Source organism: Podarcis erhardii (genome assembly GCF_964252035.2).
Source record: "Podarcis erhardii genome assembly, chromosome: 9".
NCBI lineage: Eukaryota > Metazoa > Chordata > Lepidosauria > Squamata > Lacertidae > Podarcis > Podarcis erhardii.
In genome coordinates, this window is record NC_138512.1 from 20457508 (window position 1) to 20480469 (window position 22962).

At 43.8% G+C, this 22962-nt stretch overlaps 1 protein-coding gene across 1 annotated transcript in view; it reads right to left on the reverse strand.

The window, feature by feature from the left end:
* Positions 1–22962, reverse strand: part of GABRB1 (gamma-aminobutyric acid type A receptor subunit beta1) — an 87418-nt gene that overhangs the window by 17764 nt on the left and 46692 nt on the right. Inside the window, exon 4 of the mRNA XM_081875842.1 lies at positions 12246–12466. Within this exon, the coding sequence (XP_081731968.1) occupies positions 12246–12466 (221 nt within the window). The remainder of the gene's footprint in view (positions 1–12245; positions 12467–22962) is intronic.

Here is a 22962-nt window from a genome sequence, read left to right on the forward strand (position 1 = left end):
CCATGCCTGACTTACAACATAGGAGCCTACACAACACAAAACACTGTTAGGCTGGCCTCAACTAGAGCCAGAGCTTTTTCGGCTGTGGCTCCGACCTGGTGGAACACTCTGTCACAAGAGACTAGGGCCCTGCGGGACTTGACATCTTTCCGCAGGGCCTGCAAGACAGAGCTGTTCCGCCAGGCCTTTGGCCAGGGCACAGCCTGACTCCCTCCCTCGGCAATCTTCGCGGAGCTCTGGCCCAATGGTGGCCAGTGGTTTGAATTTAATTAATTTTATAATAAATGATTTTAGAGTGTTGTTGGTGCTGTACTTTTGTACTGTTTTATTGTTGTTAGCCGCCCTGAGCCCAGCTTTTATTTATTATTTAATAATAAATAAAAATTATTATTATTATTCTCATTGGTTTTATTTTATTTGTTTTTTATCTTATATTTTGGAAATGTACATCCAGTTGTTTTTTCCTTTAAATTTTTCGGGGGCCCGCATGAGACTGGGGCCCTAAGCTACAGCTTGTTTAGCTGATACGTAAATCTCGCACTGGGTGGAAAGGTGTGACCTCCTCACAGCTTTTGTCCCTCTAGCTGGTGCCCTGGCCAGGTCGCCCTTCCCTTTCTGCTTTGAAATTTTTTCCTTGTCTATGCCCTTTGTTGATTTCTTCCAGCCCAGCTGTGTGAAATGCTACTGGAATAACCCTTGGTGCCACGCAAGGCAGCCATTTCTCAGGTAATTAGTTGCATACTGCACTGTGTGAGTGTGGGCTCGTTATTATTAATTTCTATGGAGTGGCAGCAGTTCATGTATCAATCTGTGATTCGGATTCTGCCTTTGGGCTAGCACTGTCTCTGCTTGCTCTGCATATCCCTACTGTTTCTTTTCAACCTGCACATTTTTTAAAGCAAACAAATGAAGCTATAAGCATCTCCCATAAATCTCCAGTTCTTGCTCCTCTAAAGGAAAATGGACTACAGTGGTACCTCAGGTTAAGTACTTAATTCGTTCCGGAGGTCCGTTCTTAACCTGAAACTGTTCTTAACCTGAAGCACCACTTTAGCTAATGGGGCCTCCTGCTGCCACCATGTCGCCGGAGCACGATTTCTATTCTCACCCTGAAGCAAATTTCTTAACCTGAAGTACTATTTCTGGGTTAGCGGAGTCTGTAACCTGAAGTGTATGTAACCCGAGGTACTACTGTACACAAATAGCTCCTTCGGATTTTCTACTGTGTGGGAAAAGGTAGAGAAGCACTAGAAGAGCCAGTTAACTTAATTTAAGATCCCTAGCCTTTTGGGACCTGCGGGTATGTTTGGAAACCTAAGGTACTGTTTTGGGTACCATAAAAACAGAAAATTAGCAGAAAAACTGGGAAACCCCCCCAAACAAAGGGCAACCCACCCATACCCCCCCAAACAAATAAAACCAATAATAAAAAAGGAGGGTCCCCGGAAGGCAAACAGCAGCAGCAACAAAGGACCAAACCCTTAATTAGGAAAAAAAATCGGCAGAAACAGGAAGCCTTGGTGGAACCCCTGTACGCCACATTGGGGATATTAGGAGCAATTGGCTGTTCAAACTGAATTATGCATTAAGACTTGCTCAGAAAACAGCCCTCTCTAAAGAATTAATAATTTTTATTCAGCATTGACAGTATTGATTTTTTGCGTAATATCTCTTACAAGTTTGCTAATGGATCAAAGGAGCCAGGTTCCCCTCACCCCTCAGGTCTATAAGGCACGTTGAGCTGTATTTCTAAATGGCTGAACTAAAAGCTGTAGCTGAACTTTTTCAGGGTGAGATCTATTTGAATTTAAAGCTTTTCATAGTCTCGTTCTTCCTCTCTCTCTCTCTCTCTCTCTCTCTCTCTCTCTCTCTCTCTCACACACACACACACACACACACACACGCATTTTAAATGCAAAACACCAGGGGTAGGGAACTACTGGCTCTCCAGATGTTGTTGGGCTACAGTCCTCACACTGACCATTGGTCATACTGGTTGAGGCTGATGGGAGCTGGAGTCTAACCACAACTAGAGGGTTGCAGGTTCTCCATCTCTGCAATGCCCCAGGCAAAGAGAGCAGGCAGAAGCCCATTTTTTATGTGTGTGCAGAATGAGCCCATAGCTGGGTCAAGATAAATTATTTTGCAAGGTACCATAAAGGCTACCTACCAGGTGTTCTGAAGATGCCAAACACAAAGTAATGTTGCACTGTTTTAATTTTTAATTTTTATTTTACCAAATATTCTATGGGACTGAGATCTATTGAAGAAACTTCAGCGCACTTAGCCCTTTTCACTGCGAGGCTATAAATACAATCAAATAAAATTTATAGCAGAAATTCTGACAATGCTATAACTACACTTCTGCAAACAAGCGGCAGTAATAAAGGTTGTCTGCGAATGGGAAGCACAATTTATTGCAAACAACAGTTTTGTTTGACAGAGCAAATAGACTGTAGAGATGTATGTGTGTGTTTTAAACCCAAAAGGGAGTGGGAAATGGCAAATTTAAGAAAGCAAGAAGAGAAAAGCAAGCTTTGAGGACTGAACAGGCATTTCAGATGTGAAAATGAAGAGGAACCACAGATTAATTTTAGTGGTTCATTTTTTTTTTAAATTTTTGTTCATTGAAAGATGATTTCCTCAAAAACCAGCTCATGATGGATGCTCTTCCCCTCATTGGCACCTGGAAATGGCACCAGTTTATTTTTGTAGATACTTCTGATCTATTGCAGTGGCATAGCATGGTTTGCTGGTGCTTGGGGCTCACACAGGTGCATGCATGCCAGGCCAGTGTAGACCGCGGAGCGTGAACATAGCCAACCATGCAAGCCCAGCCCTCACTGCTGATGCCGCCACAGCAACTTGCACAGGGGGAGCCCAGCCAGTCAACGTGTGCCTTCCTCTCTCTGTGTTCCTGCATGAGTCACGTGACCCTTATGAGATCATGGAGCCCAAAGGACACACTTGGGGGGCATGCTCTTATAATACCCAAAAATGGATACTATAAGTAGAGATCGTGGCCCCTCCGAAAAGTGCTGGGGGGGGGGCGAGATCTTGGCATGAAATCACGTGATATCACGGTGCCCAAAATGACCATTGTGTTCATTGTGTTTTTCCGGGACACTTGCGGGGTATGTGGTACATGCCTGGTCTGTATGTGCCGCAGAATGAAGTGACAGAATTCTGAGGTGGCAGAATCTACGTTGCCACTTGCTGCGAGTGTGTATGTGTGTGTCAAGTGCCATTTCCGAATGCCCAGAGAGCCAGTGTGGTATAGTGGTTAAGAGCGGTAGTCTCGTAATCTGGTGAACCGGGTTCGATTCCCCGCTCCTCCACATGCAGCTGCTGGGTGACCTTGGGCTAGTCACACTTCTCTGAAGTCTCTCAGCCCCACTCACTCACAGAGTGTTTGTTGTGGGGGAGGAAGGGAAAGGAGAATGTTAGCTGCTTTGAGACTCAGAACGCCCTCCCATCAGATGTCAAAGCGATAAATAACTACCTGACATTCAGAAGACGTCTTAAGGCAGCCCTGTTCAGGGAAGTTTTTAATCTGTGATATTTTAGTGTATTTTTGGTTTCTATGGAAGCTGCCCAGAGTGGCTGGGGAAACCCAGCCAGATGGGCGGGGTACAAATAATAAATTATTATTATTATTATTATTATTATTATTATTATTATTATTACTACTACTACTACTACTACTACTACTTAGGGTAGTGATAAAGTGGGATATCAAATCCAAATCCCCTCTGCCTACAAGATTCCATGCAAGGAAAAACCCAACAAAGTATCAGGGAGAAAAATCCTAATCCTGTTCTCCCCTGGCTGCTTTTTACACACAGGGATTTTCTTTTTCTATATAGGCATAAAAAATTGACCCTCCATCAGTAGTCTGCGGTAGAGCAGTCCATTCTGCACCCCCGCAAGACAAGTACCACTTCATCCCCATCTTCTTATGCTCAGTGTGTAGGATCCAGACTTTATTGACAAATGTGATGGGCTACAGCAAACTAGAACAACCCGAAAACGTATACCTTGGGTCATTCATTTTCATCTACAGTTGAAAATATAAGCAGTAATATAAGGCAGAACATAGCAGGCAGGGTTCCCCTTTTCTTTCTAGTAAACAATAAATAAGACAGGAGTAGTACGCTGAGCAATTTTCTTCTGACATTTATGATAGCCTGAATTTTAGGCAGCAAAAACAGCCATTTCTCTACAACATTAAAGCACAGAGTTTATTAAGTTTTTATAAATAGCCTCATTTATTCTCCTTTCAAAATTATCCATCACCTCAAGGAAACTCTTCAAATAAAATCAACAGAGAGGATGTTTGCTATGTTTAATTCTCATTGGGCGCAGCTCCATTATGTCTATAGTGATATTTCATGCCTCCCAGATGTACGAAACTGATATTTAAAGGATTTCATTTTCTCCCCCCCTCCCCAGTTCAAGACGAAAATGAGTGCAGCAGAAAATGGAAAGCTGCTTACCAACCATTAAACATTATTATTGCCCTCCTGTGGCTTTCTGGCTTTCATACATCTCTCTAGTCATCCGTGCCATCTTTTCCTTCCAATTGCTTTGGGATACTGTGGAAATGTGTGTGTGTGTGTGTGTGTGTGTGTGTGTGTGCATTCCAATATGTCAGGTGGCCGGCTAGTTTAACTTGCTACAGTTATAGCAGCTTGGGAGTCCAAAAATGGATGAAGCCCAGCTTCAGATGCCTGTTTTACTACACATTTTAGCACATCTCTGCATGGGATGTTGGTAAGCTACTTTGGCCTTCTGAATAGGCTCTAAGTCTGGCTTCTAAGAATATACTTCAAGCCTTCCGGAGAATTTGTTGTTTAGTCGTTTAGTCGTGTCTGACTCTTCGTGACCCCATGGACAAGAGAACGCCAGGCACCTCTGTCCTCCACTGCCTCCCGCAGTTTGGTCAAACTCATGCTGGTAACCTCGAAAACACTATCCAACCATCTCGTCCTCTGTCGCCCCCTTCTCCTTGTGCCCTCCATCTTTCCCAACATCAGGGTCTTCTCTAGGGAGTCTTCTCTTCTCATGAGGTGGCCAAAGTATTGGAGCCTCAGCTTCACAATCTGTCCTTCCAGTGAGCACTCAGGGCTGATTTCCTTCAGAATGGATAGGTTTGATCTTCTTGCAGTCCATGGGACTCTCAAGAGTCTCCTCCAGCACCATAATTCAAAAGCATCAATTCTTCGGCGATCAGCCTTCTTGATGGTCCAGCTCTCACTTCCATACATCACTACTGGGAAAACCATAGCTTTAACTATACGAACCTTTGTTGGCAAGGTGATGTCTCTATTTCTCAAGATGCTGTCTAGGCCTGTCATTGCCCTTCTCCCAAGAAGCAGGCGTCTTTTAATTTCGTGGCTGCTGTCACCATCTGCAGTGATCATGGAGCCCAAGAAAGTAAAATCTCTCACTGCCTCCATTTCTTCCCCTTCTATTTGCCAGGAGGTGATGGGACCAGTGGCCATGATCTTCGTTTTTTTGATGTTGAGCTTCAGACCATATTTTGTGCTCTCCTCTTTCACCCTCATTAAAAGGTTCTTTGATTCCTCCTCACTTTCTTATTCTTATTCCGGAGAATAAGAAGCATTAAATGTTCTGTCATTTATAAATCACTTGTGGAAAAGCTCTACCCACTGTTTCCCATTTTTATCTTCACAGTGATAATAGGATCATAGAATTGTAGAGTTGGAAGGGACCCTGAGCATCATCTAGTCCAACCCCCTGCATTACAGGAATATGCAGCTGTCCTATATTAAAAAAGACAATAATTCAAGTGCTATGTGTGAACCACTTCTATATGAAATAACCATTATGTGTGTCATTTCATTACTCTGAGAAGGTAAACTAGCTGGAGTACAGTTTGGGAAAGTGGGGCATCTTTGTTTCCATGACAAATAGCTTATGTGGGAATGCCTAGATTTCTATTGAATGCCACCTCGCCATTTAGGACGATGTGTGTATTTGTTCTGGAAAATGTGGCACCCAACCATGTTACTGACAATTGAATTATTTCACTGTTCTTGGCATATGCTGTCTGGATCTGGTTTGACACCATGCGCTTCACCTAAACAATGGATCAAAGCCTTTCTCTTTTCTGCTCTGCTGTTGCAGGAGCTATTATGTCGTCAGATGCAGGTTGTATGGGGAGAAAAACACACAGGAGTGCATTGTGCTCTCTCAGCAGGCTGACACTCTGGCTCAAGAAAAGGTCATTTTTGCTTTTGCAAAAGGTGTAGCCCTTTTGTGGATCTGTGCGAGAGCATTTCTAAGAGGGTCTATAACATTGGCTCCAATCCGTGTGTGTCAGAATAGGCCAAGGCATTATGGTTGTAAGATCCAGCATGATTCCTAATTTGGGATGGATGGATGGATCCCTATATAACTGTCCCGAGCTGGTTTCATTACCATTGCAAAAGACAACAACTCTGTTTTGCCTCGTTTATGGGTGGACTTTTTAGGAACCCCCAAAATTGGCCCACATTTACAAAAAGGGAGAGAAGTATTTACGTTATGAGGTGTTGGCCTGTTGAGAGAACACAATGCACGCCTGTGTGTGTTCCTTCCCAAACAAGGCTGAAGGATAATTACTTTCAGAGGCCACACAGAAGTCTGGGAGGTGCAGATCAGGTCCATTTTGCAGCAGAATTCACAGGAACCAAATTCTTCAAGCACCTTTAGTCCATATACTCCCTGCTCTCTGTCTATGTTCTAGGGATCAGAAGGGTTGGGGCGGGGGGTTAAAGTTGGCAGAAGAGAGGAAGTGTGTGCCATGCTCTCAGTGATGGGGAGACTGTCTCAGTGCTTAATGAGGGGCACTACAAGTTTCTTAAGGACCCTCCTGCCCTTCTGAAATAAGCAACAAGTGCTCTGACAGTGCTGACAGCTTATTGTGCTGATGTCTGGATTAACTCCTGACCCTACCCGGTTCCTATTTTATACTATACTATACAAGGTGGAGGGACGTGGGTGGCGCTGTGGGTTAAACCACAGAGCCTAGGACTTGCTGATCAGAAGGTTGGCGGTTTGAATCCATATGACAGGGTGAGCTCCCGTTGCTCGGTCCCTGCTCCTGCCCACCTAGCAGTTCGAAAGCACATCAAAGTGCAAGTAGATAAATAGGTACCGCTCCGGCGGTAAGGTAAACGGCGTTTCCATGCGCTGCTTGGTTCGCCAGAAGTGGCGTAGTCATGCTGGCCACATGACCCGGAACCTGTACGCTGGCTCCCTCGGCCAATAAAGCGAGATGAGCGCCGCAACCCCAGAGTCGGTCACGACTGGACCTAATGGTCAGGGGTCCCTTTACCTTTACACAATGGTGGAAGATTAGTAATGCTAACCTGCCACCCAATTATGTGTGGAGGTTTATAATGCTGCTGGTGTTGGGTAGCAATTTCTACCCTCCCTTCCCAACAGGTCGGTGGGGTTTGCGACACCGAGCGAGCTTACCTGGTCGGATGCCTCTCACCTGTGATAGGGTGGCCCACCCCCAGCCTGGGAGGACAATAGACGGCCAGCTGGGGGTGGGGTGAGGGCCAGGGGAAAAGAGGCCGACCCCTTCGGCCAAACCTCACTTTGTTTCCTCCTCTTCCAGGTTCACTCACCCAACCCTCCCAAATTAATAATATTTTCTTGCAGTGTAATAGCTTGCATTCCAGGTCAGTGGGCGCTGCTATGGTCGTAAGATGGTTGCTATATTCAGAACCGGGAAGGAATTTTCCCTGCATTGGCAGGTTTCGCCTTCCCTGTAGCCTTTTGTCACAACTTTGGCGGTTTTTAGGCCTTGGCAAGGTATCCTTTAGTCTATCTTCGAGTGTGTGTGGGGGAAGCATTTCTTGCACCCCCCCCATGCGGTGGCGGCTGCAGGGCCCGGTAAAGGGTTGATTGTGGGAGTCCCTGGCCCTAGAGTGGTGGCATGTAGGTCAAACTCTCGGCTGAGGTAAAGTGGGAGGGCACGCTGTGTAAGTTCATGCTTTATAGTCCCCTCCCACTGCATCTCATTGCCCTGTACATCCTCAGTCCCAGTCGGACTGAGAGGGTTACATGCCCTTGTTCTCTTTTGTATGAAAATTATGTATAGATGGTATATTACATCAGTACAGATAGCAAAAATGTACAAAACCAGGTCAAACACATGTTGGAAATGTAAAGAAAAAGAAGGGACTTTTTACCATATGTGGTGGAAATGTAGAGAAGCTAAATATATAATGAGTTGAAAAAAAATGTTTAAAATGACATTTGTAAAAAAAACCAGAAGCATTTCTGTTAGAGACTGTAGGACAAGATCTGTCAAGAAAAACAAATAACTTATTTATGTATGCTATAACAGCGGCAAGAGTCTTGATAGCACAAGGATGGAAGAATGAGGACATCCCAACGAAAGAACAGTGGCAAGAAAAATTGATGAGTTACGCAGAGTTGGCTAAATTGACATACGAATTGCGGGACAAGGACAACTGTGACTTTAAGGAAGAATGGGAGCTTTTTACAATTTATTTAAAAATACAGCAAAATGAATTGGACTCCTTGGCAGGTTTTGAATAAACATACACAAATTTATTGGTTGATAACATGGTAGATAGATAATGTAAGGATATGTAAAATTTTATAACATGCAGAGAATAATATGTGCCGAGAAATCAGAGAGAGGAGCTGAGGGAAGTCTCAAAAATAATGAATATAATATGTTTTGATAATTTGTTATGTTGAAATTGTTAATATTGAAATTGTTAAAATTTCAATTGTGAAATTGTGCTAGCAATAAAACTCTGTAAGCAAAAGTAACCTATTATTACATTTCACCTGGAAAGGCTCCAAGAGGCTATATTGATTGGCTGTATGTGAACATCAGAACAATCCCTGTTTCCCATTATATTCATTCTGACATTTAGCATCAAGGTGTATCACCGATTTGTCACCTTTGATTGTTGGTTGATATGGATTTGTTATATGAATAGCAAATGTTTTCCTTTAGCTCAGTTTGCTCTTCTTAGATTCCTTACTTTGGAGAAGACCATTTATTGCAGTGGATTTTTCCTCCTCTCCCTCCAGAGTCAGTGGCTTAAGGATTGTGGCTCTAGAACTCATTAAAAGCATTGGGGGGGGGGGGAGAAATCTATTGCAGACTTGCAGAAATAAAGATGAAAGGGGCAGTAATTAAAGTTGTACCTTACATTGGATTTCCAATTTGCATGCAATTACCTGACATACTGGTGACAACACTAATATATATCAAGAGAAATCTAGCAGCATGGATTCCAGTGTGAATAAGCTCGGCCTGATTTTTCTTTTCCCCTACAGGCAGGGGGATTAGGGGGAACAGTCAAAATTCAAAGGAGTTGTTAGTGCAAAATTGGGGTTATTATTATTATTTTTTTAAATGCACAAATGAACCCAGCTGTCAGAAACAACAGAGAACTAGGAGATGTGTTGATGTACAGCATCGCAGAAGCATAACTAGAAACTACTCACAAAATGCACTCCAGGAAAGCTGTGATGGTATACTGAATTTATTTCCCCCTTTTCAGATCGTCCCTGGATCAGGAACATCAGAGGTGACTGTTGGAAAACTGTGGGCTAGGGCTGTGCAATAAATCGCTGTATCGCATTGAAATATCATTGTGATAAGTGTTTCAACAAGGCAATATACTAAATCAACTGAACTGATACTTTGCATATATACTTTGCCTTATGTTGCCTTATGTTGTAAACTTTGAAGCTATGAAATGTTTCCCCTCCTAGTACATTTTTGTACACTTTTATTTATCAAAACCTTTCTGTGCCAGGATAACAATACCATTTTAATGTCATGGCCAGAAATTTATGAGCTTCCCATCGCACATATCGGAATAATTGTATGGCTGTCCAGCTACAGCAAGGCAGAAAAGGCACCCCAACATGTTTCCAGTGCTTTTTTCTGGGTACGCAGAGGTACGCATACCCCTAAACATTTTGTGAATCTTTGAACTTTTACATTATTTATTTTTCCCAATTTGAACTATAAAATGGTGATTTTCTAATGAATGTTAGAATGATGTTGGATAGAAATTTAGTGGTTTCCAGCTGTAATGCTTAAGAGATATTGTCAGAGCTGCCTCTAGGTCCCAGCTCACAGAGGACCAACGCCAGGCTGATGTTATGTACAAAAGTCTCTATTGAAGTTTAATTTCCATTTCAAAGCCAGAGCGTGCAGCCCTACGTCTAGACTCTAGATCGGCGAAGTCCCGTCTGAGTCTCCGCCCCTTCCACACCAGTTTAAGATCCTAGCCCTGCTCCACCTCCTGCACTGCTCTCTTCTCCTCTGGGTCCTCCTGCCCTCTGGGGCATTGCCCTTTCTGGACTCTTCCGACGCTGAGTTGCTTAGCTCCTCCCCCTGCCTCCGGCGTGCTTTAGGACCCGGTTCCCAATCCTCACTCTCTGCTGTCCCGTGCTCCTGTACATTTGAACTTGCTTCCCGCGCCAACCCAGTGACCTTTCTCCTAACCGTTACACTACTTCTATCACTGCTTCCCTCTTCCGTGACACTGGCCGGATCTGACCTCCCTTCCGTTGTCCGACTCTCCGAGGGAGGCGTGGTAGACTCTGCCTCGTCTCCTCTCCCTGGTGGGGAAAGCACTGGCCCCGATGCCTGGGACTCTTCCCCCCCACTCTGCTCTGGTGGGGAAGCTGGTCCTGATTTCCAACTACTGCTCTGGGAGTCCCTGCTGCCCCCTTGCTCCTGGGGCGTTCCCCTTGGGACCCCCCTGCCCCTGGCCACTGGCGCTCCCTTCTGTGAATCTTCCGATTCGCTGGAGAGGCTCATGGAATCCCTCGGACCACTGTCCCCTCCTACGCTCCCTTCGGATTCCTCCCCCTCGCTCTCCATCTCCCATCTTCCCTGTGCCTCAGCTCCTGAGCCCCTGACAGATATGAAAAAAAAGGTTTAGAAATAAGTAAAAACTAATGGTGAGGATTTGCTGAACTAACAATTTGAATTGGAATACAAGAAAGGGAGGTATGAGGAGGTCTGGAAAATAAGTTAAAAGAAAATAAGTAATGGAAATTCTATGTGTTTTTAGTTGTTTTTATTTTTGTATTTTTGTTTTTTTTCTTTTTGTTCTACATTGTATTATTTTTGAAAACTTTTAATAAATATTCTATAAAAAATAAAAATAAAATGGTGATTTTCTTGAGTCAAAATGAGAGTACCCCTAAACACCTTTTTAAAGAAAAAAAGGACTGCATATTTCCAAAAAGCATCTAACTATCCCTCAAAGTATACAACGGCTTATAAGCTGCTTTTCATTAACCAGTTTGATGGATAGGAGCCGCAGTCATGAAGACTGAAGGTAATTAGAAAGACACATTTTCTGCATGCTCTGTTTAACAAATAATAACCACATTCTGGAACTTATCAGCCATTTCCCCAGTGCCCTGTTTTCTCTTTCACTGCTGAAACACCAGTTTCCCTGCTCCCCTGAGAAAAGTCATTTATGCACACCAGTGTGGTCCACCATTCCCCAAGAGAGACTTAATAGCATTTTTTTTTTTTTTGCTTGAATCATTCACAGAGGAAGCAAGAAGTGTGGGGCAAAATTAATGAGAGTGCAGTTCTTCTTCTTACTATTGTGGCTTCAGTTTGTTTCAAGCTTCCATATATTTGCTATCCAGAATTTTGCTACTGCTGCAATGACTGCAGACACCTGTGATTGCTCACACAACGATCTAACCATTGAATGTCACCATCCTGAACAGATTTCCTAAGCAGTAAGTTTGCAGGACACTTGCCCCATTCCTTAAATCACAATTTGCTAGGACTACCAAGAGCCAGATAAAACTGCTTGGCTGTGCGTCTGTGAGGAGTTTCTGAACAGGTTAAAGGTAAACATTTCCCCCCGGATAAATCATCAGGCAGGGTCGCCGATTTGGGCCCCAGGTTATGAGTGCCCAGCTCGCCGATATGATGCCATGCACCCTGTGGCCTCAGAACCTGACTTCCGGTGGCACCACAAGGCCTCGGATTCGACTTCCAGTGCATCGCGAGGCAACAGAAGGTGCGTCAGGGGCCCTGCGGTGTGGACGCTGAACACCCAGAACAAAAAGTTTTGAGGGTGCTCAGGCCTCCAGGGCCCCCTAGAGATAACGTCCCTGTCACCAGGTTTTCCAGTTCCCATGATGAGCTACACCCCAGTACGTAGCTGCACAGTAAGCGTAAATAGAGCATTACCTACCGCAAACCGTAAAGAACAGTTCCATCCGGATGTAGCCGAATCATTCGATTTTTCACAGTAACTCCATGAACAAAGGACTTCTTGTCATTCAGGAAGTATGTATCTGGTACCCAGAGATAGTCAGCCACTCTGTTATCTAACGTCAGATTCAAAGGTATTCCAGAGTACGATAGTCTTTTATCCCTCCAGGACTGCTGGAAATACATAGTGAGTGTGTAGTCCTGGGAACAAAGAAGAAAAGAAAAATAGTAATTCAGTGTGTGTGAATTTTGCATAATTTCTAATACGTTTTATGATCCGAAGAGTGCAATTATTGCCACTGTACAATGAGATTCACTGAAAAAACAAACAACTGTGAGGGTCATGAATGCTGCTTCTGTTGGCCTGTTGACGCGAGCTTTTTTCTTACAAGTGGTACGGTGAACAATCTTGTGTCCACCTTTTCCATGAGGGACTTGCTTAAACTCCAAGATGTAACTGAGAACATCCTGTACAAAGGTGTCACAGTGCCTTAAGCGTGACCATACAGACTTTGCAAAACAGATCTTCATGTTCTTCAGCTTAAGGTCAAACCTACACGGCAGGCTTGACGTCATTGTTTATCCAAATCTTATATAGCCCCAGATCCCAACGCAGAGAATGTCAGGTACCTTTGAATTCAACTAGATAGTTAAGATAGCCAAGCTTCAATAAGACTTATTTAAGGATGAGGTCCTAATATGGGTGCCAGCCCTCAAAAGATGTATGTGTCAGTGAGTGTCATGGACTGACTGGTTGCACCAGCAGGGGAAAAAGGCTCAGAGCCAGGGGGTTGCTGGTGGGATGACCATGAGTGGTCAAAGGGAGAAGAGAGAGCAGACTGGAAGGAGGAAGTGTTGGAAGCTTAAGAAGTAACTGGGTTTAGTGATGAGATGCTAGAACAGCACTCGTATTTTGGTAAAAAGTGCCGTGGGTGTAGGGCTGCCATACATCCGTCGGAAATAGCGTCCAGGCTAAAAATGGCAACCTATGCTGGAAGTGTTCACTTTTTTGGCGAATTTCCTTAAAAATAGCTCAAAAACTTTATTTTTTGAAGATTTTGCAAAAATAGCTCAACAACAGATTTTCACTTTTTGAAATATGGCAACCCTACGTCGATGCTAGCATGAAATGGCTGCCATGGGTAGCAAAAAAGGAGGAGGGGGGGCTGTTATTCTCTACCAGTGAGTACTGTCACCTCCACTAACCAAAACCCTGGTCTTATGTATGTTGTTAATAAAAAAAAACCAATGATGTATTTTTAAACTACCTCTAAGCGACATAAAATGTAAATACAGTTATGTTGGTCAATAGAAACCTTCCCCCAACATCCTGAAACTTTATACTTGGGCAATGCGAAAAATATCACAGAACTCAAAAAGCTTGTCCGGTATTTTGTAACATTTTTTGGTCACCCTAATAAACTGTGGATTTTGGAGTGAAAACTTATTATTTATAATTGTTTTCCTTCATAACCATTCCTCAGTTCTGGAGGGTGTGTGTGTGTATGCTAAGTTTATTAGGATCTCCTAATTTGGGTTATATAAATGGATATGCTTAGTCGTCCAGGGATAAACTGTACTTGTAGGCCCAGAGGAATCTGGATCTACAAGTGGTAAGGTCACTTATTACAGTGACGCTAGGCCTCCTTCCCTGGAAAGATGTCAACTAATGCAACCATGATGAGCTTTTTAATTGCTTGCAAGTGCACCAAACATGTGTATTGCTGCCATATGGTGACTCTTCAGGTTTTCTCAGAAAAGGGACTTCGGTGCCAGCTCTTGCCGCCCTGACAAGCCTCTCTGCCTCACTAGATGTTGTGCCGGCTCCATGCCAGCTTGCCTGGGGCAAGAAAAGCAACTGGGAACCAAAAGGCAAAGAAATGAGAACAGCTGGGCTCCTGTAAGGACTTTAATGAAAAATGCAGAGAGGATTTGAGAGCCAGTAGCATCCATTGCCATCAAACCCATTCTCATATGTAAGTAGATCCTGTTTACTTCATTAAGAGGTTACTTCATATCTTACTTCATGATTGTGTTTTAGTTCAGGATTGCCTGTTACTAATTCACACGTCCCTACTTTCTAAAGCTGCCATTTCCAGCGCCTCTGCCATGTTTTAGGGGCAGATTTGTAGTGTAGATGGCCTCTTCTGACATAGTCTTTGTCTCTTTTGCAATTCTCTATTTCCACAGAGACATATAAAGGTTGTGTCTTCAGAAGGCAACATTCACTTGAATTCTGTCCAGAAAAGAAATGTGATCAGAAGGTAGCATGTGGATCTAGACTCCTGCTTAGGAATAGTTCCCAAAAAACCTTTGTGAGTGACTAATTCTGACTGAATTTCTCATACTTGTGAACTGGAGCAACCTCTTCAAAGGCAACCATTGCGGACAAACAGCACAATTTTGCACGACAGCCTACAAAATGCGTCAGTTGTTTTTACCTACTCTGCCTACATAGGCCATTTATCTGTCCTTTAAATTACTAAAGACTCAGCTACATTGGCAAAGAAAAAGCGCTTTATGTGCGTTGTTTATGCATTCTAACACTGTGTCAACAGATGACGCTGTGGAGTTCTATTTTTGCCAACCTGATTTCTCATACAAGGTTTAAAACACCTTTAACTGAAACACTTCTTTGATGTGTCTAGATCCAGCCTAAGTCTTCAATTTTGCTTACACACCTTTTAATTTTACTTTATTTTATCCATACCAGTATTAGTTGTATTAAATAGAATACACTTGTTTTTAATCATATAATAAATTATAAATATACATAGGTACTGAATGGATTTTGCAACTCTGATGGGCTACTCTTCACCTGCTTTCCACATCTAAAACGAGTTCATGTGAGGTTGGCATAATCTTGCCAGATGGCATCATATTGCCAGAGGCATCCCTTCAGTTTTTTTTCGGACTAGTATTGATGTTCAGTGCCTCTGGCAACCGGAACACAGATGCAGCTGCTATTAAGATTTGCTCCCTCTGACAGAGGTGGCATCCAACATCTTGGGGGGGCAAATTGGGACCCACCCACCCACACCACGCCCTTGTCTGCCTGCCATCACTCCCTGCCACTTCCCATCCACCCCCTCTGCCTTAGCTTCACCGGCACATGCCATGGCATCCTGAGTGTAATCTTCGACACCTCCCTTTCCATGGAGGCGCAGATTGTAGCTCTAACAAAGGTGGCATTTTTTCATCTCCGCCAAGCTAAGCAGTTGGCTCCTTACCTCTCTCGCCCTCAGCTAGCCACTGTGATCCACGTGACGGTCACCTCCAGACTGGATTATTGTAACTCGCTCTATGTGGGGCTGCCCTTGAGACTGACCCAGAAACTCCAGCGGGTGCAGAATGCCGCGGCGAGAGTCCTTACAGGGTCCTCACTGCGGGATCACATTCACCCAGTGCTATACCAGCTGCACTGGCTCCTGGTGGAGTACAGGATCAGGTTTAAGGTGCTGGTTTTAACCTTTAAAGCCCTATATGGCCTAGGACCCTCGTACCTACGGGACCGCCTCTCCTGGTATGTCCCACGGAGGACCTTCAAACAAAAACATCTTGGAGGTCCCGGGCCACAGGGAGGTTAGGCTGGCCTCAACCAGAGCCAGGGCTTTTTTGGCTGTGGCTCCGATCTGGTGGAACCCTCTGTCACAAGAGACTAGGGCCCTGTGGGATTTGACATCTTTCTGCAGGGCCTGCAAGACAGAGCTGTTCCACCAGGCCTTTGGCCAAGGCACAGTCTGACCCACTCCTTTGGTAATTCTTCACAGAACTCTAGCCCAATGGTTGCCATTAATTTGATTTAAACTGATTTTATAATGAATTGATTTTAGAATGCTGTATTATTTTACTGTTGTCAGCCGCTCTGAGCCCAGCTTCAGCTGGGGAGGGTGGGATAGAAATAATATTTTTGTATTATTGTTATCATTATTAGAGTGAGTGCACTATGGCAACTGCATGGGGACATCCTGGGTGGGCATCTCAGAACCAACAGTGGGTCTCTCCTTCCCTCCCTCCCTCCCTCCCTCCCTCTCTCCTGCTCCCTCTGCTGCCATGGCCTCTGCCTCCTCTTCTGCCATGGCTGCAACATCCACTTCCTCCTCCTCCGCTGTACTTCCTGCGCATCACTTCCAGAACCTGGTGCCTATGGAAGTGTGGTGGCAACTCCTGAAGTATGACTGGTGGTGGCATTGGTGGCAGAGGCTACAGCAGAGGAGGAGGAAGAAGCCAAAATGGGACATCTGGGATTGCGTTCAGATGCCGTCATGGCTTTAGTAAATCTTGGATGTTCCACTCAAAATGGGACAGTTGTGTGGTATGGGGTGGGACGCCTGTGGCTTTCCAGAAGTTGCTGGACCACAACTGCAATCATCCCTGGCCACTGACTGTGCTGCCTGCAGTTGATGGGAGTTGTTGTTGTTTAGTCATTTAGTCGTGTCCGACCCTTTGTGATCCATGGACCAGAGCACGCCAGGCACTCCTGTCTTCCACTGCCTCCCGCAGTTTGGTCAAACTCATGCTGGTAGCTTCGAGAACACTGTCCAGCCATCTCGTCCTCTGTCGTCTCCTTCTCCTTGTGCCCTCCATCTTTCCCAACATCAGGGTCTTATCCAGGGAGTCTTCTCTTCTCATGAGGTGGCCAAAGTACTGGAGCCTCTGCTTCAGGATCTGTCCTTCCAGTGAGCACTCAGGGCTGATTTCCTTAAGAATGGATAGGTTTGATCTTCTTGCAGTCCATGGGACTCTCAAGAGTCTCCTCCAGCACCATAATTCAAAATTGGAGTTGATGGGAGTTGGAGGCCAACAATCTCTGGAGGGCCACATTTTCCCTATCCCTGCCTAAGATAATGTTGCTTTAGTTTCAGGCTTCTGCTATTGCAAGGGGTGGAGGCTGCTTCAGTGACATTTTTGATGATCTGTTGGCCAGGGCATGATGCTAGTCTTATCCCCTACTTGTATTGTCCGAATAATAAACCCTTTGCATGACACAGTGGTGATATGAGGGGGCTGGTGGAGAGGACTGCTGGGGCAGATGAATGAAAAGCTACGTCTGTTCCAGCTTTAAGGCTGGGCCCACAAGCCTGTGCAAAATAATGAATTGTTCCGGTCCTGGCATCCTTTCACCCTGTTATTATAAAGCCATTAACTGCAATGGCCTTAAATGAAAAGATGCATTTACATATACCTATAGCAGTGCAATTAGCACTGAAACCCATTCGTGGGGACTTGCTGCAATGCAGAAGTCAACCAAAACTCCATATTCTTTATAAAATTATGATAGATCAAAAAATCTATTCATGCATTCGGCCTACCCAGGGTGCCTACCTAATTACACCTGTTCTTGCCTAATTTTTATTAGGAGTTTTTAGGAGCTGCCTGAAGTCTCTGATTCAAGCCAGCAGCACAACCTCTGATATTTATTTATTTAGCTTGATGTATTTATAGCTTGGGATGCAGGTGGCGCTGTGGTCTAAACCACAGAGCCTAGGGCTTGCTGATCAGAAGGTTGGTGGTTTGAATCCCTGCGACGGGGTGAGTTGCTCGGTCCCTGCTCCTGCCAACCTAGCAGTTCAAAAGCATGTCAAGTGCAAATAGATAAATAGGTACCGCTCCGGCGGGAAGGTAAACGGTGTTTCCGTGCGCTGCTCTGGTTTGCCAGAAGCGGCTGTGTCATGTCCTCTAGTTTGCCAGAAGCGGCTGTGTCATGTCCTGTGTCAGGCCCTCTCCCTGGGCCACATCGTTCAACTGGGAGGACAGATGAGATGACAATTTGTGCATTTATGAGGAACGGCTAAGGGAGCTGGGCATGTTTAGCCTGGAGAAGAGGAGGTTAAGGGGTGATATGATAGCCATGTTCAAATATATAAAAGGATGTCACATAAAGGACGGAGAAAGGTTGTTTTCTGCTGCTCCAGAGAAGCGGACACAGAGCAATGGTTCCAAACTACAAGAAAGAAGATTCCACCTAAACATTAGGAAGAACTTCCTGACAGTAAGAGCTGTTCGACAGTGGAATTTGCTGCCAAGGAGTGTGGTGGAGTCTCCTTCATTGGAGGTCTTTAAGCAGAGGCTTGACAACCATATGTCAGGAGTGCTCTGATGGTGTTTCCTGCTTGGCAGGGGGTTGGACTCGATGGCCCTTGTGGTCTCTTCCAACTCTATGATTCTATGATTCTATGATTCTATGATTCTATGATTCTATGATTCTATGTTTGCCACATGACCCAGAAGCTGTCTGCGGACAAACACTGGCTCCCTCGGCCAGGAAAGCGAGATGAGCGCCCAGAGTTGTCTGCAACTGGACCTAACCGTCAGGGGTCCCTTTACATTTTATTTATTGCTTAATCAAATGAATGATCTCTAAGTAATAATATTAAATATTCATTACAAATTGATGAAAATAAGCACTTAAAATAATGAATAGACCAGTTAAAGACAAGTTCTTAAAAAAGCAAAAGGCTGCAGAAATATGTATCCATCACAGATTTCTAGGGTCATTTTTCACAGAGTCTCTTAGGCTTCATATTAGATTCCATATCAAGGACATAGTCACCTTCCTGCTGGTAGAGTTCTAATATGCTACCAATCAAGTTGTTTTGATGTGTCTGGTGATTATTCTCTCCTCAATACAAGCTGACACCTTTGGCTAAGGAAGAATTTGTTGCCCCATTGGCAGAACGATTTCACATGGAGAACTGTGATGAAAGGAAGTTGAATAGTGTGAGGGGAAATGTTTCATCCTCCAAAACAAGCTATTAGTCCTTTCTGGAGTTACAACCTACTAAAAATTGTGCAATTTTTCACATGTGTTGCTTAAATGTCATCAATAGCATGGACAGGTCTGCAGGTTGCATCTGAGCATAGCTGTCAACCTTCCCTTTTTTTGCGGGAAATTCCCTTATTCCAGTGCCGTTTCCCACTGCTTCCCGCTGCTATCCTGGATTGTTAGATATCCCGTAGACTGTCCCTGGGACAGGTGAGGCTGCTGATCCCTTATTTTCGAGGCTGCTGATCCCTTATTTTCAAATCTGAAAGTTGACAGCTATGCATCTGACAGATGAAACTGTAAGCAAAGTCAGCCTGTTCTGCATTTAGCCCTGCTTGCCCTGCTCATCAACCATCAAACAAACACGACCCATTGTAAAATACTGCAAATATATTTCATAGAAGAATCAGATTGTGTTACAGCGAACAAGAGTGATTTAATTAAAGCAGGAATAGAAAACCTGTGGCCCTCTAGATCAGAGCTTTCCAAACTTTTCATGTCGGTGACACACTTTTTAGTTATGTATCTTTTCACGACACAGTAATTTAGTTTTGCATCATTTTGTGACGCAGTGATTCAGTTTTACTAGCCAACCGGAGGTTAAACTAGCCCCTTTCCAGCCCTGGGAGCAGTGCGAGGAGCATTTGTGCGACATACCTACACACTGCAGGCGACACACTAACCTGTCACGACACACAGTTTGGAAAGCTCTGGTCTAGATAATGAGGGACATTAACTCTCAACAGCCCTAGCCAACATGGCCAATGGCCTAGAATGGCAGTTAAGAGTCCAAGAAGATCTCCATAACATTCTAGAGAGAAGATATGCAAAAAATTATAGCTAACATCCAACTGGCCTCCGAAGTTCTTAAGAATTATCAGTAAGCATTAATATTCACAAATTTTATAACATTTATCACTGCATACATATTAGCTGTGGATGGTGACTAAACTCATGCTCTCTTTTAAAACACATTGGCAAAACTTGCTTGAATTTTTGAAGAAGAGAAGAAGAAGAGTTTGGATTTGATATCCCGCTTTATCCCTACCTGAAGGAGTCTCAAACTGGCTAACATTCTCCTTTCCCTTCCTCCCCCACAACAAACACTATGTGAGGTGAGTGGGGCTGAGATACTTCAGAGATGTGTGACTAGCCCAAGGTCACCCAGCAGCTGCATGTGGAGAAACGGGGAAGCGAACCCGGTTCACCAGATTACGAGTCTACCGCTCTTAAGCACTACACCACACTGGCTCTCCTAATGACAACTGTTAAAAACCCCTGCATATTATACCAGCCTGCCCCTTTACATTCCATATAACACCAGACCAGAAGAAACATTTTAGATCATGTTTTTGAAAGGAAGGAATCATTTTCATAAAGTATATATGGGGCCTGGATGAGAAATCTGTAGTTTGAACTAGAGTTCACCATTTCCAATTGATAATGCTACCAACACTTCATTGTTCTTTGAAATCTGTCAGTGCTTGAAGATGAAACTAAGAGAACTTCAGAGGTTTCCCTCCTCCTCCTGAGAAGGGAATGCATTTTAATTAACTTGTGGCACGCAGAAATGACAAAGGAACAGATCAGATTTTCTTTAAAACCAATGCCTCAATGATGAGAAAATCCTGCAACTTGTTTTCTATGACCTGGAAACTGGTGATTTCATTTGATGTGATCCAAAATCAGTACCCCTCTTTGAGTTTAAATGAAGATGCCATTCTGAGCTTGCCTCCCAAACCTATTTTGATATTCAATGCATTGCCATCCATCTTTTATGCCTTCATGCCAATGCCGTCTCATATCAAAGCCCTAGCAGATGAATTTCCACAAACACTTGAAAGCTAATTCTCTAACGCTTGACGTGTTCATTGGATTTTTCGATGCATAACAAGCTTAGCTTGGATATCAGTATTCACCTGTACCAGTGCCTTTAGCCTTATGTCTGAGTGTCTCCTTTCTCCATAATAACTGAGCTGAGGCATAGACGGGAAAGGAACAAAAACACATTACACTGCATCAAAGCTCGTAAGTTTGCGCAGAAACATTTGCAGTGACAAATAACAGAACATATCAAAGGCAATGTAATAATTTAGTTGCCGTTGCAAAACTGCAGCCTTTCAAAACCTTTCATTGCCATATAAAGAGTCAAAAATTCAAAGCAATCATAATAAACACTTCCTTGACAGCCCTTATACTTTTGGAGTACAATGTAAGGCAGCCTATTATACATTCATCCTAAAGGAGTGTGATCCAAAACTCATCTAAGTCAACCAAATTCTTTTCTACTGCTTTTGTGAATTCGGAAGATTTTCAACCCTGCAATAACTTCCCATTCTTATAAAAGCAAAAGTGGTAACAAATACTTAGAGAGTACTTTGCTCTTTGAAAGAGGAGAAAATGAATGTCAGCATATCAAGAAATTGATATGATCCATGACTAAGGGTCTTCTAGACCGGGGGGGGGGGGGGCGTTAATTTGCAAACTGGATGCTGGCAATGGAGGGTTTGTTTCTTTGTTTGTTTTCCTATTCCCCAGAAAGGGTGAATATGGATTACACGAGGGGATGTTGTGTGGATGGTGGAAAAAAACGACCCCGATCAGCAGCTATTCTACAATAAACACCCATCTGGAGGCACCCTTTGAGCTGAACCTCATTTTATTTCTTTACTTAAAAATATTTAATGCAAACAGATGCCAGGGCAATGTACAATGGGCACGAAAGAAACTTGGTTCCAAATACCAATACAGTGGTACCTCGGGTTAAGTACTTAATTTGTTCCAGAGGTCCGTACTTAACCTGAAACTGTTCTTAACCTGAAGCACCACTTTAGCTAATGGGGCTTCCCGCTGTTGCTGCGCCGCTGGAGCACGATTTCTGTTCTCATCCTGAAGCAAAGTTCTTAACCTGAAGCACTATTTCTGGGTTAGCGGAGTCTGTAACCTGATGCGTATGTAACGTGAAGCGTATGTAACCTGAGGTACCACTGTACAACAAAACAAAACAATAGCACATCAGCATTAGTGATAAATTAGCAAGATGAGAGGTGACAACAGAACAACAATGCAGCCTAAACATAACCATTTAAAATGCCTGGACATTTTAACATCCAGAATAATAACCATACCATGGTTCTGTGCAAACTTCTTATATATAATTTTCTCTTGGTCAGCATATTTTGTGAGCCACCAACTCCTCAGTCATGTATAACTGAATAGCCCAGCAGGTGCTCAGTTTTGCTCTTTGCCCTGGACTGCAGCTACGAGCAGCTGATAAGCAACTGACTACGATAAACTACAGTTTCCAGGATTATTATTAATTTTTTTGAGGAGTGGAGTCCTGTGATTTAAATGCATAGTGTGTATACAGCCCAAGACACCAGGTGCCCCGTGTTCATCATAACTGTAAAAACTGCAACGAGTATTTAAAGAGAGAGAAGGAGAGAGAAATAATTCAAATGTGCTCCCCCCGCCATTGTTGGCAAGTTACACAACAAGCAGCCATTGTAGGATCACACGCCGTATTTCTAATAATAAACCAAATTCATAAAGTCTGACAGTGTCCTTCAGCAAAACTGCGTTAAGTTGTTATAACGTCCATTATTATCCGGTTGCTATGGCAACTGTGTTTCTAAGACAACTTTCCAACCCCACTGGGAAGTTGCGGAGATGAGGCTGGTGTTGATAACATGACATTAATGACATGCTAGGTATTAAGAAAGCTCTGTTTAAAATCTGAATGAGAATAGAAAATGGGAGACCAAGTGTATGCAAAATTAGTTCTTCTATTGCACTAAGTAGGTCAAGGTCTCCCAAATGGCGGATGAAGTGGTACGTTGTAACACTTCAGACTGCTTATTGATGCGGACTCATATGATTGAATACTCATATTTTAAAAACACCCACATATAGGGGCGTAACGTGGGTTGCT